Source organism: Astyanax mexicanus, chromosome 2, assembly GCF_023375975.1.
Source record: "Astyanax mexicanus isolate ESR-SI-001 chromosome 2, AstMex3_surface, whole genome shotgun sequence".
In the NCBI taxonomy this organism is placed as follows: domain Eukaryota; kingdom Metazoa; phylum Chordata; class Actinopteri; order Characiformes; family Acestrorhamphidae; genus Astyanax; species Astyanax mexicanus.
In genome coordinates, this window is record NC_064409.1 from 54,630,319 (window position 1) to 54,647,761 (window position 17,443).

A 17,443-nucleotide genomic window follows, 5' to 3' on the forward strand; every position below is an offset into this window, starting at 1 on the left:
CAGCACATAACAGCCTGGAGCTTTTGATCGCTATCATTATTTTTACCCAGCATATAAAAAACACTGGAGCAGGTGGCGTGGCCTTTTTAATATGTATGTTCATGCAGGAGCCGCGCAAACACCCTGAGGGGAAAACCTACCCGCTGTGCTTCATGTTGGGGGGCTTGTCCATGCGTACGGCCAGTTTGATCTTCAGATCTGTATCCTGGCTATTTTTGGGGATCACCATCTTGTGCAGCTCTGCAGCTTTAGGGCCGTTTGTTGTAGGGTTTAACACCACCTGGTTAAAAAAACAATCATAGATGACTGAAGCTGATAATGTGAAGATGTATGTATAAGTGTCAGAAAGAAGTGAGTAATGGAGAGAGAAAATGAAAGAAATGCCATTAAAAGAGTGGAGGAAGTAGACGGAGAGGTGCAGATGCCTGGTGTGGGTTTCTAATGGGAGTCTCCATCTGTTACCCTGAGAGCCTGAGCCCTAATGACTTTAAGATTTCCTTCATGTAGCTCTGACTCATGCCTACACACACACTCAGTCACACATACACACACACAGACACACACACACACACATACACAGCTTATGAAAGCTTTTGTAAAATATATGTCTGCAGTACCATATAGCACATGCTCCTGACTGGGCCTGGAGCACAACAGTTTTAATGTAAGTGAAGTAATAATAGTAACAGTTTAATGTGCAGTAGAGAGCGTGACAATTAGCAGATGTGTTGAGATGGATTAAAGCAGGGGAACCATTAAACTGTGCATTAAAGCCCGTAACCCTCTCTGCTCTGCTATCTCTTCTGTGCACAGTGTGTAACCAGGGCATAGCAGCACTGAAATAGCTACAAATTAAGTCAGGTGAATGGTCAGAAGAATGAAGGTGGACAAATGAGCCTTACCCTTCCCAGCTCTTTGTCCTCCAGGGCCAGAACTCCGGTGCTTTCGGTGAACAGCTTCACTTTGACCACCGGCAGGGGGTGGGTAGTGGTGAAGTCCCCCTGGGTGCCCCACCTGCACAAGAACATAACACAGTGCCTTCATGGATGGCTGGTCTCTCAGTGTGTGCCCAGCAACCTGCAGCTGAGCTCAGATCAAACGCTGGATTTCAGCTGGCCCTGGACCACCGGTCATAAATGCCAACAACTGGGGGTGTTTTTGGAGCCAAAATTAACATAAAATAAAATTCAATTAAATACCCCAATTCAAAAAAGGTTGGAATGCTGTATACAATGTAAATAATTGTAAACAAAATTTTGCAAAACCTTATAGACCCACATTTTAATCAGAAAAGAACAAAAAAATATCAGATGAGTGAGACCTTTCATGAAAAGTTGAAGTTGGGATAGGGCCATGTCTACCACGGTGTAGCATCCTCTTTTTATTTTTTTTACAACAGTCTATAAATGTCTGAAAATTGAGGAGAGCAATGGCTGGAATTGGAGAGAAAATTGTCTGAATCATGACATAGTGGACCATGAGAAGTGGGGGGTTTTAGTAAAAAATGTTTTTTGGTCAAAATGTGGTTGACCAAGAGTTCTAAACATTTTATATTATTTATGATAACACTTTTCTGTTCATTTTTCTTTTAGATTTTATTAACATGATATTTTACCACAGACAGATTAAGCTTTACCTCAGCTAAGTATAGAGACAACGTGAGACGTATTAAGTATATATATATATATATATATATATATATTACTTCAGTTCCTTGAAAATAAAACCTTGTGAAGTCCCTTGTGGAGGTTGGGAAGTCACTGATGTCAAAGGTTACGGTACTTTCTTATAGAGACGTTTATCCAAGGATGACAGGGTTCATAGCGAACTCTTAGACATGTTTAACAGCCTGATATTTTATGATAACTAAATAATGAATTGAAATGCCTAATTTATATCTAAAAATCTTCCAAACTATAAGGTCATTAAAATAAATATGCTTAACCACTTACAACATACATTTTACCAAAATAATTATTCAAGCAAACCAGGCAGAACTGTGGACATGGTAAAATCCCAGCCCCTACATCACAGAAAACTGTATTAAATGTAAGTAAATTTTAACATTCCTTTCCTAACATTTTTGTAATAATTATTTTAGTTTATCACAAATCTTAAAAAAATGTATTGTTACACAGTATTAGCATGAAATTTTTATTGCCACAATAGATTTCCAGCAGCTCCTGCTCAACATTAATAATAAACATCATTCAATAAATTGACGATAACATTCTAAAAGGTATTCTCATTCGCTGGGGTATTTAACTATTACTGTTTATGAGAACTATCCTGTTAAATTGTGGATGTATACAGGGAAATATAATGATAATACATGCCAAATATTATGGAACAGCAGTATGTAAACTGATCATGAAGGATGGCTTGGAAATGCCCACATCTGTAATAGTAGTGGGGTGTTAGCTTGCTGAACACTGTTAAATAGTAACACAAGTGTGGCCAGCGTGCTCATGAACAAGGTGACGTGAATTAATGGAGATTAGCAAGGCCTGGATCGGAAGTTCCTTCCTAAAGTTGTGCAGATATTTAACTATTTAACATTTCTCAATCCAGATTAGTGCAGCATTCTTTAGAATCTGTACAATATGTGATACTATTTGTTGTCCCATGATATTTGGCATGTCATTATTCACAAAAAAAGGCTCCCAAAGGTGTGACCAGATATGTGTGTGAGAGATAGAGAGATGCAACAGATGCAGGTGGTCAAGCTGGGCATCATGGAGAGGCATGCTCTCACACACTTCAGAACCAGATAAGGTTTCTACACTGTGACTCAGCAGCTTAGCAATCTCACACACAATCTACAGCAGCACAGAAATAATGAGTGTGTGTAGTGCTGGCCACACACACACACACACACACACTTTAAATGACCTCACACCTCTTAGGAGCTGACGGGATGCCACAACAAAGTAGAGCTGCCATTTCCAGACCGCCAGTTTCCAAGGCAACCAAACGCCATTATATACATATTGAACTACAATTCTGTACAATTTCTATACATTATGTCATGAATTCAGATGGTGCGCTTTTATATATATATGGATACTTTTGTTACAGTACAAAAGATACAGTAAATCGATGGTGTATGAGAGAGCTTGAGAAATGTTGCACTCTTAAAAAAATGAAGGTTCTTTAAGAAATGTCAGAGAAAAATATCACTTCCATAAAGAACCATGTTTGTAATGAACAATTTCACTCCTTAAACCCTGTAATTAAACCCCCCATTCAGTTCACCACCCTCATAACTGCATTACCCTCATAATTACCAGTTTCATAGACCCTAAAATAGAACCCTGTAGGACTCCACAAAATACGTTTAACTGTAACCAAGTTGTTCACAGTGATTTTTTCATTAGGATTAATAACTAGGAATTAGGAATAATACACCTAGGGTATAAAAGGTAAATGTGTATTTGATTGTGCTCTTTCACGTACTGTATGCTTTTTTTGTGCAGTCAATCAACTGCTCTAGATTTTAAGCAGTGCCATAAAATAATCACTTTTGGTTCCATAAAGAACCACATTTGTGATCAAGATGCTTGTAAGTGTCAAGAACAATTTAACTCCTTAAACCATGTAATTATAGGCCTCCACTTCAGTTCACCACCCTCATAACTGCATTACTCTCATAATTACCAGTTCCATAGACCCTAACATTGAACCCTGTGGGGTAATTCATAGTAGTCTATGCATTAGAATTAATAAAACACCTAGTATTCAAAAGGGAAAGATCTGAGATTGTGCTCTTATATAAAATGTTATGTATTTGTATTATACAGTAAATCCATTGCACATTAAAGCTGGAGAAATGTTGCCTTAAAAAAAAAAAAAAAAAAAAAAGATGCTAGTTCTCTGAGTGGTGGCACAGAAGAATCACGTTTGGTTCCATAAAGAACCACAGTTGTAACAGAGAACCATTTAACTCGTTAAACCCTGCAATTAGACCCTAACTTCAGTTCACCAACTTCATAAATGCAATAGTCTCATAATTACTAGTTTTATAGACCTTAAAATAGAACCCTGGTGGGACTCCACAAAATATGCTTAATGGTTACTACTTTGAAGTAATTCAAAGTAGCTTTTGCATTAGGATTAATAACTCAATAATACACCCATGATTCAATAGGTAAAGGCCTATGAGACTGTTCTCTCTCATTTTGAACTAAGGCGCTAGTCCTTTAACCAATGCCAATGATGAAGAATTACTTTTGGTTCTGTAAAGAACCATATTTATAATATAGGTATATGAGTGTAAAGAACTAAATAACTCCCCAAGCCCTAAAAGCAGGATCTAAAATAGAACTTTGCGGGACTAAATATGTTTAACCCCTTACTAGCCTTGTCCCGTATACAAATAACTTATTTACATTCTGAAAAACAGACATTTGGAGAAGCTGCCTGTTTTCTCTATACTCCACTTAATAATTCCAGATCAGTAACAGGAATTAAGCCAAACTCTGCATGTTTGAAAATAGACGTAGAAACTAGACAAATTTAAAGGTTTAAAGGTTTGGAGGACAGGAACTGTTTGATTTGTAACTGTTGGATTTGTATTAATTTTAAAATGAAGTTCAGGAAAAAGCCAATTTTATATTTTCTATTCCAATTATGCTTTTCAGTAATGCTCCTTATCAAACATGACATCTTTTTATGCAATGCTTGAACATCAATGCTCAAGATTTAGTGGTGTTATGTCAGGCAAACAGAAATCCTGGCCTGTTAGGGGGTTAATGGTTACAATGTGATTCATAGTAGTTTCTACAAAATAGCAGAATTTATTTATTGTTGCTACACTGCCCATCCCAAATGGGAAATACAGAAAGGTATGCCAAGATCAGTTAGAAAAGTAACTGTGAAATCTCAAAACTGCCTAAATAAATTGGTATCTTTTGACATGACAAGAAGACAATTATTTTGGGTTATGTGGAGTTGTAAGCTATATCCCAATATTAAAGATGTGGTCTTCCTATTGCTAAGAATTTCGGATTCTTGACGAAATACATCCATCTGAACACAAATAACCCACATTCACGTGCACACAAACATGCCTTTGGTCCCTTCTAATTGAATCTGTCTAAAGCCCTGCTCTCAGAATCACTTAATCTCACTTTATTTCTGTGTTATCTAAAAAGTAAAGCCCAGCTTGTCCATGTGTAGTACATCTGTTTCCAGTGCCTGCAGACAATCCCTCACAAACTTAAGCAAGTGAAAATGTGTCACATGCTTGATTAAGCGTATCTTTTTCAGGCTGAGTACGAGCTTCCTTTGAAACACTGCATGTGGGAACACTAGATAAGCCACGAGGAGTCTGTGGACAAAACTCCAGATTTAAAGAAAAAAACTGTTGGCAGCTTCTTGCAAGTAATTTGACCCTAATCATCAAAGTGAGAGGAACACTGAGGCTGGGACTGGTGCGAGAATTATGCATAAGCTGAAGAGAACTACATGTTCAGACACTTCTCACCTACCTCACACAACTCAGATAATAGGACACTGCTTTGGTCATTTTAATTTTAAAATATTAATTTAAATAAGAAATACACGAAATGTTCCCTGGCAATATGCAAGTTTAAATGATACTGATAATACCCCTGAACATAACATAATTATGACCCAGTCATAATTTATTTAATCATAATGGTAATGTTCGAACCTCTCTTTTTTATTATTAATCACATTATTTCTGCTGCTGTGCCTGTTGAAGAATTCTGTATATAATTGATCACTGTTAATAAACAGTGCTAATAAAAAGTTGAAACACAGAGTGCATTTATACAGTATGCACTTCACAATAAATTCATAATCGGATTTTCGGAATTATCAACTTACGATGTCATGTAAACAGCATATTCTTTTTTTTTTTTTTTTAATTTTATTTTTTATTGTGGAAATGTATAGCAACACAAAGTCACAAAGCAATCACAACTAGATATTTCCATTTATCTTTTTTTTTTTTCCCCCCTCCCTTTTTCAACTTCTATGAACGAATCCCCATTATTACACTCAACCCATCCCACTATCTCCCCCAATCCCACACAGCATCCCTCAACCCCCCATCCCCCCACAAAAAAAAAAAAAAGACAAATAATAATAATAAACAAACAAAACTATTAAGCAACAACAATGGAACAAAACAAATAGACAAAACAAAGTCAAATGAGATCAGCAAGTAAATAATAAACAAATATATAACTAAGAGGGAAGGAAGTGATTTACTGAAGAAGGATTAATCAATGTCTGTTATAGATTTAATGTTGCTTATATTGCTTAGAATTGGTGCCCAAATATTTAGAAATTTTTTCCTAGAGCCCCTAAGGGAATATTTAATTTTTTCCAGCTGAATAAACTGCATCAAGTCTCTAAGCCACACAGAAGCTTTTGGTGGGTATTTTGATTTCCAGTGTAATAGAATTCTCCTGCGAGCAAGAAGGGTTGTAAAGGCTATGATTGTTCTGTGACTTTTATCAGATATACCAAATATGGCAGTAAGTGGATTAGGTTGAAGATCTATATTAAGAGATTCTGATAAAAATGTAAAAATTGAAAGCCAATAGGCGGTTAAAGCGGGGCAAGACCAGAACATATGGGTTAGATTGGCCGGGGTGTTGTGACACTTATCGCAATAGATATCACTATTGGAGTACATTTTGGCCAGTCTTGCTTTAGAGAAATGAACACGATGTAATACTTTAAACTGTATCAGGCCTAACCTTGCACAAGAGATGCTGTTATTAACCCTTTGCAGAGCACAGTTCCATGGTCCTTCTTCAATTACTATACCCAATTCCTTCTCCCAATCAGCCTTAATTTTAGTCAGAGTCAGATTTTTAAGGGAAGATATAACGTCTGTTAGTTTTGAAATCAACCCTTTTATGTTGGGGAGGGTTTCTAATATGTCATCCAAGACTGAAGTTTGAGGCAAGTTAGGAAAGTTCGGGTCCAAATTTCTCAAAAAGTGCCGGATTTGAAAGTAACGGAACATGTCAGATCGGCGAAGGTTAAATTTTGCTGATAGCTCATCAAAGCTTGGAAATGTGGAGTCTATATATGCGTCCTTAAAGCTAGAGATACCTTTTCTACACCAAGTAGAAAATGCAGAATCCAGTTTTGCAGGTAGAAATAAGTGATTATTGCATATAGGGCTCATATGAAGGAAGTGTTTAAATCCAAAGTGCTCTCTAAATTGATTCCATATTTTAAGTGTATTGATAACAATTAGGTTATTAGTAAAGGTTGAGGCAGACAGGGGGAGATTGGAGGTGACCAACGCCTTAAAAGAGGTCGAGATACAAGAGAAGGCCTCAAGTTGACACCACCCAGAATCTGGGGCATGAAGCCAGTGGATTATTTTTTGAATATTTGCAGCCCAGTAATAGTAACAAAGGTTTGGAAGGGCTAACCCACCCTGTTGCTTGGGTTTCTGCAGTAGCTCTATACGTATTCTGGGATTTTTGCCATTCCAAATAAACTCAGTAAAAGATTTTTCAACAGATTTAAAGAAAGATTTACTAAGATACAGTGGTATACTTTGAAATAAGTACAGGAATTTGGGAAGGACGTTCATTTTTATGCAGTTTACTCTCCCTGTCAGAGATAGATTAAGTGACCTCCATTTTTTCAAGTCCAGTTTTACTTTTTCCAAGACAGGAGAAAAATTTTCTTGAAAGAGGTTTTGCATGTCTCTTGTAATGTTTATACCAAGGTATTTGAAGCCTTTTTTCGACATATGAAAGGGTAGTATATTTTCTGGAATTTTAAGTGCCAAATCATTAATGGGGAAACATTCACTTTTATCAAAATTTAATTTATATCCAGAGAAAGTGCCAAACCTCTTTAGAATATGAACAATATGTGACATACTAAGAACAGGGTTTGATATATATAACAATAAATCGTCCGCATATAAAGATAGTCTATGTTCTAGTCCACCTCTGAAAATTCCATTAATTAATGATGATGATTTAAGTATGATAGACAGGGGTTCAATAGCCAAGGCAAACAGTAGAGGACTGATGGGACACCCCTGACGGGTTCCTCTTGATAGTTGAAAGTACTGTGATTGTTTGCCATTTGTGATAATCGATGCTTTGGGAGATGAGTATAAAAGTTTGATCCATGAGATAAAGATGGGTCCAAATCCAAATTTCGCTAAGCTCGAAAACATGTAGGGCCATTCAACCCTATCAAAGGCTTTTTCTGCGTCAAGGGAGACAACCACCTCTGGTGTCTCCCTGGATTTAGGAGAGTAAATGATGTTTAAAAGACGACGGATGTTTGCAAACGAGTGTCGGCCAGAAATAAAACCGGTTTGATCATCAGAGATCACGTTATGCATTGCAGTTTCCAGGCGTATGGCAAGGATCTTGGCTAAGATTTTGACATCACTATTCAACAAAGAGATGGGCCGATATGAGTTACACTCTAATTTATCTTTACCAGGCTTAAGCAGAAGGCAAATTGAGGCTTGAGTCATTGTTGGTGGCAGTACACCTTTAGATAACGAGTCAGTAAACATGTCCAGTAAAATGGGTGATAATTTATTAGAAAAAGCTTGGTAAAATTCTATAGGGTAGCCATCTGGACCAGGTGCCTTGCCCTTTTGTAATGCATGAATTGCGTTAATGATTTCTGTCTGCTCCAGTGGTAAATCAAGATCATTTTTAAGTTCTTCATTAATAGAAGGGGTTTGAAGGCTGTTAAGAAAAACATCCATGTCTGTGCGGTCTGAGGGTATTTCTGAGGTGTAAAGGTTTGAGTAGTATGCAGAAAATGTATCATTAATTTCTTTTGGGTCAATGGTTACCTCGCCGTTGGGTTTCCTAATTTGTGGAATTTGCTGAGTAGCTGCCCGATTCTTAAGCTGTTGTGCCAGAAGGTGTCCGGCTTTTTCACCGTGTTCGTAAACCAGTCCACGTGATTTTAACAAAAGCCGTTCTGTCTTAGTAGTCGTTACTAAATTATATTGAGTTTGAAGGTCTAGTTTTTTTTTATAGAGTTCAGAGGATGGAGAGATTGAGTACTGAGCATCGACTCTGTTTATGGCCTCAATAATTACATCTTGCTCAGCCCTGCACATTGCATTCATTTTACATGAGTATGCTATGATCTCACCCCTAATTACTACTTTTAGCGTGTCCCATAGAACTGATGGAGAGATGTTGTCTTTTTTATTAAACTCTATGAAATTATCAATTTTAATAGAAATTAAATCACAGAACTCTGCATCAGCAAGCAAAGTTTTATCCATCTTCCAAGAAGACCGAGTTACATTATTAAAAGGGAGTGCAAGATTCAGTATGACTGGTGCATGGTCCGATTCTACTATAGTTGAGTATTCAATTTTTTTAACTGAGGGTAGTGAGCTTTTTTCAATAAAAAAATAATCTATTCTACTGTAGGAGTGATGCACAGGGGAGAAAAAGGAAAAAGATTGACTCTGAGGGTATAGTGTGCGCCATGGATCGATGCATCCCAATTGCTCCATATAAACTGACAGTGTCTTAGCCATTTTTGATGGGATAGCGGACGTGGGGTTAGAACGGTCCAAGGCTGGGTTAATTACACAATTCAGGTCTCCGCCAAAAATCAATTGATGGGAATTTAACTCTGGTATCAGAGACATTACTTTTTGTATGAATTTTTCATCGTCCCAATTGGGAGCGTAGATATTAACCAGAACAACAGGATTGTGAAACAGAAGGCCTGATACAATCACAAAGCGTCCAAATGGGTCTGATTTTATATGGGTTGCGTTAAACTGGATCCTTTTATGAAACAATATGGCTGTTCCCCGTGTCTTTGAGTTAAAGTTAGAGTGGTATATTTGTCCAACCCAAGATTTTTTAAGTCTAATTTGGTCTTTTACCAATAGGTGGGTTTCCTGCAGGAATGCGATGTCACAGTTTAAGTACTTAAGATGATTGAATATCCTGGCTCTTTTAACTGGTCCATTTAGACCTTTTACATTCCAGCTAACAAAGCGTGTTCCCATTTTGCCTTAGAGATATAAAGCAGTAAAAGAATCTGTATACAAAAAAAAAAAAAAAAAAAAAAGAAAAAGGGGGGGTACAGAGGAATCCCAACCCTTAACTCATTCCCAGAACAAATGCCTATACTTGCTTCTCTTCTTGAGTCAAGCTGCAGGCTAACCTTTTCACATACGGATTTCGTAAAGTATAACCACATAACGCTGCTAACTACAGAGCTCCCAGAAAAAGAATAGGGTATTAAGGTGAAACTTGCATTACAGACGTGAGTATATACAAATGCTTCTAAGAAATCAAGTTTACACATTTGTAAGCAATCGAATTAAATGAACACAGAAACATAGGACCAAGGGCAAAATAAAAAATTTTAGCGCTACATAACCTCGTTTACGGTGGTAACATGTGTGCTCTTGGCACAGTTAAGACTGTGTTTAATAAAAGTTCAGATGACTATTTACCGGACCCTTGATCAAAGAACTTCTGAGCTTCATCGGCCGAGTTGAAGACATGGATGTTGTCCCCCAGAAAAACACGCAGCCGGGCCGGGTAGAGCAGGTGAAACCGAATGTTCTTCTGATACAGGGCTTGCTTCACACCGTTGAAGGCGGCGCGCTTCTTTGTGAGAGTTGCGCTGAAGTCCTGATAAATCCTGAGAGCGGAACCTTGATAACTCGGCTCATGATTCCTGGCCCAGCGCAGCAATGCTTCTTTTTGTTGAAATCTGGAGAAACAAACTAGAAACGGGCGTGGAGAGTTGTTCAGGCTGGATCTAAGCGATGGGGACCGATGAGCTCTTTCCAGCTCAGGTGGTGAAGGAAAGATATCCGAGCCCACCACTTGCATCAGCAGCTCAGCCATGAACTTGAGCGGGTCTTTGCCTTTTTCGCTGCCCTCGGGAATATTCAGAATGCGCAGATTGGACCTACGCGAGCGATTTTCAAGGTCTTCAAGACGATCTATAAGACTTTGGTTTGTACCACGCAGTGACTCCACGGTGGATTCGATCGCTGTTAGCCGGTCGAAGTTGTCTCCGGCCACAGATTCAACAGAGGTAAGGCGTGTTTGAAAAGAGTTGACTGTAGCTTGTAGAGATTCAATGGAGACTTGCAGTGGTTTAACAGCATCTCGAATGAGGAGAGAGATGTCCTCCTTAAGCGAGGACCTCTGCTTTGCAAATTCAGCAAATAGCTGGTCCGCTGTAATGAGCGCGGCATTAGCTGGGTCGTCAGGCATCGCTGCAGGCTGGGAGCACGTTGCGGTCGGATTAGCAAACGATGCTAACTTCCCCGCAGCACTGGTAGCGGCGCGCGTAGCCAGAATTTGCGCTCTTGTTTCGTGTTTAGAGTTCTTTGAGCTGCTCATTTTAGAGGACAGGTCCGGCTAGGAAGTCTACGTACACGTTTCGTGAGAAAAATAAGAGAGAAAAAGTTATTATTTAAAGTTTAGTCAGCCCTTAATCTGGGAGCTCGCTCGCCTGCGTCTTTCCCCTACATCCGGAACCGGAAACCATAAACAGCATATTCTTATAAGATCAGATGAGGGCCTAGAAATCAATTTACCAAGAAAAAAAAATTGTAAAAAAAAAATAATTTCAAGTCTTTTTGACAGTTTCTATTGGTCCATTCATCATGAAATTTTGGACACAATGTAAACAGCAATTGTAAATTGTGATTGTTACAGACAATATTTGATATTTGGTGAGGTTTGAGCATTATTAAATGCTTCTTTTTCCCCCTCTGTGTGTTTCTTTATTTTTTCATGACAGGTCACTGGAGTGAGGGTCGTCTTTATGTGACGTGACTGCTATTAATTGGCGAAAGAGAAATTTCCCACAGCTACAAAACCTGACTGTTTCGGCTGGCCATCTGTGCAGATAATTTCTTGTTATACTTAATCCATCTCTCTTATTTTTGTATATTTATACTACTTTAAATCAAGCCTGATTAGCAATTTAGTGGATAAGGCACTGCTTCTTTGGTCACTTTTCTCCTTTTCTCCTGGGAGGTAGGCTAGGAATTGTATTTGTTTTTCTTTTTCTTTTGGAAGTTTAGTTTTTATAGTGGGCACTAGTTAACTACTTTTTTGTTATGTTGGGTTATCAACTTATTTCTAAAGAAAAATGCTGTTTATACCCCGCTGTGACAGCGATAAAGGTAAAAAGTCAAGGCAGCAATTGCGGCATAAATAAAACGGCTTAAATAAAATGCCATAAATAAATACTGGTATACATTTTTGGAATGGAAAATATTAACAGAAACTACAAATACTAATGATTTTATTCAACATTCCCCACTGTGTTGCACTACATGTACTTAAAATTCTCTAATGAAACTCATTTCTAATGAGGCACGTTGTTGGTCAGTGTTCACCAGAAGCACTCCATATTGTGACATACTGTGATGTAATTTATTACAATAACTTTAAAGATCACCTTATTTACCAGCGCTAATTAAAAGAATGGTGAGCTGAGAGGTCCTGCTCGATTGTTCTTAAATGAATTACAGTGAACCTTTTCTGCTATGTGTGTATGAAGAAAAGGGCAGTGTGATTATCTAAAGGGCCAAGGCTGAGCAGCAGAAAGCCTAATAACCCCATCGGAATCATATCATAGACGCACTGCGGAGCCACACACTCACCTTAATCAAATTATTAAGAGAGGCATTTCAATTTCGAGTGCACACTGGGGGAGACAATGGGAGAGTCGCTGGCTGGATGAGAGAAAAGAGATGCAGGAGCACAGACGAGTCTCAAGGTAAGAAATAGTGCACTTCACCAAATTCCGGCCTTGCTATTAAAGGTTAAGAGATGCACACGAGCAAAGTTTTTCTGCATTATCTCATTTCCCCCCGGATGAGTAATTACTTATAGCCCTCTCAATATGATGATAAATGAGGCTAAATGAGAGTGCTAAATGAGAGTGAACTGAATAATCGATCCATTCAGTGCTCCAGATGACACGCGCAAAGGGCACCTGCCTTTTGCCAAATATCATCAGCAGTGGAGCTCATCTAGGCTTAATGAATACTTCCTTCATAGCTGCTATTTAAATACACCAGCTCTTGGAGATAAGCGCAGATCCCCCAAGACTGCCAAATTTCATGGCTGTATTTAAAGTTACCGGTTCAACACAGTTCAGCTGCCACTTAAATAACATGCCACACTTAAAACATGCACAAAAAATAAGAGCATGAAGCTTAATTATGCATTATGCTGGAACATCTACAGTCTGGGAACATGTTTTTAAACATGCATAGCTCAGAACCTGAGGGCAGTGACGCAAACTTACAAAAACAGAAGACAGACTGGACTTAATGACATCTGTGGTTGAAAAAAGTGATGTGTCCTCAACTGGACCTCTGCAGAAACAGTGCTGTGTCAAGATTGCAGAACATCACAACATCCAAGCCTGTCCCCATATTCCTTTCCCATGACTGAACACCAGAATCCTCAACAAACAATATGAGACATTCTCAGACACTAGGCATCAGACAGGCTAAAAGCTTCCCTCTTCTTCCTACATGCCCGCAAACACTGGCTTTTACTCACAGAGCAATCGAGGTCAGTCCTATCATTTCAGTAGACGTCGACTGGACCACGGAGCCATTAAGTCTGCTCACTGCGTTATGTAACACACAGCAGCCTTCAAGAGGCTTTAAACAATATCCATTGCCTCCATTCACATCCACAAAGATGCAAGCCACTGTGCGTCTCTTATATAAAAGTATAGCACTTTGCATTTCAGATATTTGCACTTCAGAGCATCCAGCTCAGCTTGTTTTAAATATGCCTATAATGCCAATAGCTATGCCATCACAGGGCTGATAAAACCTAAAGGGAATCACAGCGTGACAAAAGAGTCCCGATTTTGACAGCAGCCCACATAGTGTCAGAAAAGTCTTTTTCTGGGGACTCACAAAAGCTCACTAAAATACTATTGAAGGCATTGAAGTACTATGCCTAATATACTGCAGTGGAATAGCAGAAGTCCAGTACAAGTGCAGGATACTTTTCATTCGCCAAAATCTTATAATAAAGAATTGCATACTGGTTGCATAGTTGCCTGTTGTGTCTAATGATGCTTCTACACTCCTTCAAAATGTGGCTTATCTGTTCAACACTAAAAATACATTAATAAACAAATTATAATAAAATAAAATGAATATGTAACTTCTGAAACTCCTGAAGATAGATGAGAGCTCTTTAAAGAGCACTTACTCTTCTAACATCTCTAACAAACTAACTAGTTCCTAGTAACCTCATTTCCTTCTTCCCATTTCCTTTGGCCTCCTTTAGGCCTTGCCTAAAATGTTTTGCTTTGAACTTCTATGCCCTCTGTTGCCAACTGTAAGTCACTTTAGATAAAAGTGTCTGCCAAAGGTAATGTATATAATGAAATGTAATATAACAATTTAAAAGAATAGTTAATTCAAAATATATATGTTAAAAACACCCTGTTACATTGAGAAATATTTTTTTCTGGTGTAGGCAAAATGCAGTTAGTGGCAAAATAATAAATATCTGGGAAGTTTTTTGGTTTGGTGGGTAGTACACTACAGGACCCTGTCACCTGGCCTAAGCTTTTCTTCTTAATGGCATTTTCATTTTTCCCCTTGCATTACTTTTATACTTTTATTTTAGTTTTGAATTTTAAAATTAATTTGAAATGAGTAGTTTTACACTTTTACTCAAGTAACACACTTAAGCTGATACTTCAACTTCTACAGAATTTAAAACCCTAGTATCTATACCTCTACCCGAGTAATGAATGTCAATACTCTTGACAGCTATGTCAAAGACATGGTCGAAACTCTGTTTCCCCATTAAAAGTTAAATTTGATATTAAATTGCCACCAGCTGCATGCTAGCTATAATAAGAGTATGGGTTATATAATATTCAGGAGTTAATAGTCAATGTAAGATAAAAAACATTTTTGACTTTTTTGCTTTCTACACTGGTTAAAAACAAACTTTATCTGATGACAAGGGCAATCTGTATGCAGACCATTTTAAACATTATGTACAATTCAGCTCTGCCCACCATCCTTCAGGCTCTTCTCTGTTCTGGCACAGAGGAGGTTAATGGACCTACTCCAGCCTAGACATCTGAACAGTACCTCACTGTCTTTAAAGCCCCATCATTTTAGAATCACTTATTTGAACAATAATGCACTTAAAATAAAAATACTTTTCATGCAACATGTGTATGTACATATTCTGAATAACTCAGAAACAAGACTGTTAGAAAGGTCAGTATTAGGCATTATCCCTAAAGACAATCGGTTCATGTTTATCTGTTCCTAATTCTGAGTCAAATTCCACCGGTAATACTTCTCTACAGCGACTAGACAAGCTTTGTATTTGTGTGTGTGTGTGCGTGTGCATTTGCACATCTGTGTCAGCAATGGGTGCAACTCAAAGTAACTCAATGCATTCATTAGAAGGGGTGTCCAAAGATATTTAGACACATAGTGTAGCTTCACATTTTTGTAGCTAGTTTTCAGTACAGACCCTAGCCTATTACTATCAGAGTGTACTTTTGTATGTTACATTTACGTTAAATGTAAACTAAAAAACTGTAAATGTAAGCTGGTTACTGTATTTTTCGCACTATAAGGCACACTCACAATCCTTTAATTTTCCAAAAAAATCGCCAGTGCGCCTTTTAATCCAGTGCGCCTTATGTATGAATTTTACCAGTCAGGTTGTAAAGAGCAGTAAAGTCACTCCACTGAAGTACAGCGTTATACAGGAGACTGGAGCAGCATTAGCCGCTAACCGCTATTTACCCGTTCAGAGGTGAGTATATCGGCCTGTAGAGTTTACCGTGTTAAAACAAGCTACGTGGGACAACCCGCTAGTTAATAACGCCCTGGCTTAGTGGAACAATCAGGGTTACTCAGTTGACGCTAGCGGTTACCCACTAATGCTAATGCTCCAGCCTTAGTGGTGGGAAAATTTAAGAAGCTAAGCTCACTGTAAATAAATGAAAGCTTTACTCACCCAAATAAACATTTTTCAGGTGAGAAATCTGTGTAGATTAAAATCCAGTGCTCGTTTGACTTTAAAAGAAAGTCTTTTGTTTTTAACTTAGCTTAGTTTTACTTAGTTAGCTAGCTCCCCCCACCACCATCCAGTGGTGAGAACTGCTGAATATAGACATTATAGACAGAGAATATAGAAAATAGACATTAATTGAAAGTGCGCCTTATAATACGGTGTGCCTTATAGTGTGAAAAATAAGGTATTAATAGAAACTGCTTCATTTCTATTGTGTTTCAATACTCACTGTGGTTTGGATGCCTCTGCCTGGTCTGTCTGGAGCTTCTCTCCTCCTTCTACTTCCATGGTACAGTAAACGATTCTGTTCGGAGCCACTGACTTCAGCCCCTGCACCTCCATAATTACAATCTGCACAGAACCCAAAACACAACACTGATACTTCCTATTGTGCCTATTATCTATATAGATTAAAGGAATAGAATCATATGTATGTAATATATGTTTCACTGTCCTGTTTTTTGCTTTATGTCCTGTATTTCTCACTATAGTGATTGTCTCCACTGTTTGTGTGAGAACATCTTGAAATGAGAGTAGACGTGCAGATTCAAACATCAAGCCACCTCAAACATCACTACTACAATAAAAATCTGGACCTTTCTACTGAGATCCGAGCTTGTGTTTGAAGGCTTAGATTAAAGGAGAGTACAGTCAGCCATGATCCTACTGGATTCCTGTCTCTTTCTCCTCTTCAATATAAATAAGTGTCATATTAGTTATATAGACAGAATCAGGAAATGTAAGACTTCCTACCCCATCCAACATGATCAGGTGCGGCTCACTTGAATGGAATGTGGGTTTCAGATGGCCATGGTCTATGAGACTGAACATTTTTTTTTTTTTTTTTTACTGGGACCCGGTTGGGCTCCCCATACGGGCCCCATCAGTAAATTTTGCATTTCATTTGGAAATCAAGGGACCAGAGTCTGGAGGAAGAGTGAAGAGACGCACAGTCCAAGCTGCTTGAGGTCTAGTGTGAAGTTTCCACGATCAGTGATGGTTTGGTTTTGATGTGCTGTGTTTTATCAAGTCTAAAGTCAGTGCAGTGTTTTCTGGGAAAATCTTACAGCACTTCATGCTTTCCTCTGCTGCAACTTTAATGGAGATGTAGATTTCATTTTCCAGCAGGACTTTGCACACTGCCCACACTGCTAAAAGTATATAATATTCTAATATTGTACATGCATTGAAGAAAACCTTTATATTAGGAAACTCTACATTCTACCCATTTTTGTGTTTTCTTCCCCTACAATTAGCCCCTGACAAAGCACACACTGTGTAATTTAATTGGGTAATGCATTAAATTAGGTTCGTTAAAAATTTGGCTCTATTTCCTACATGTGAAAATCCAAATTGCAATATAGAGCAAATTTATAGGT

The 17,443-nt window shown here is 38.1% G+C and overlaps 1 protein-coding gene across 9 annotated transcripts in view; it reads right to left on the reverse strand.

Moving 5' to 3' along the window:
- cadps2 (Ca++-dependent secretion activator 2) overlaps nt 1–17,443 on the reverse strand; it is a 189,862-nt gene that overhangs the window by 65,685 nt on the left and 106,734 nt on the right. For all 9 annotated transcript variants that reach the window (XM_049474587.1, XM_007246561.4, XM_007246566.4 and 6 more), the window contains exons 6-8: nt 16,294–16,415; nt 903–1,014; nt 141–280 (exon numbers count right to left, since the gene is read on the reverse strand). In XM_049474587.1, coding sequence (XP_049330544.1) covers nt 141–280; nt 903–1,014; nt 16,294–16,415 — 374 coding nt within the window. The remainder of the gene's footprint in view (nt 1–140; nt 281–902; nt 1,015–16,293; nt 16,416–17,443) is intronic.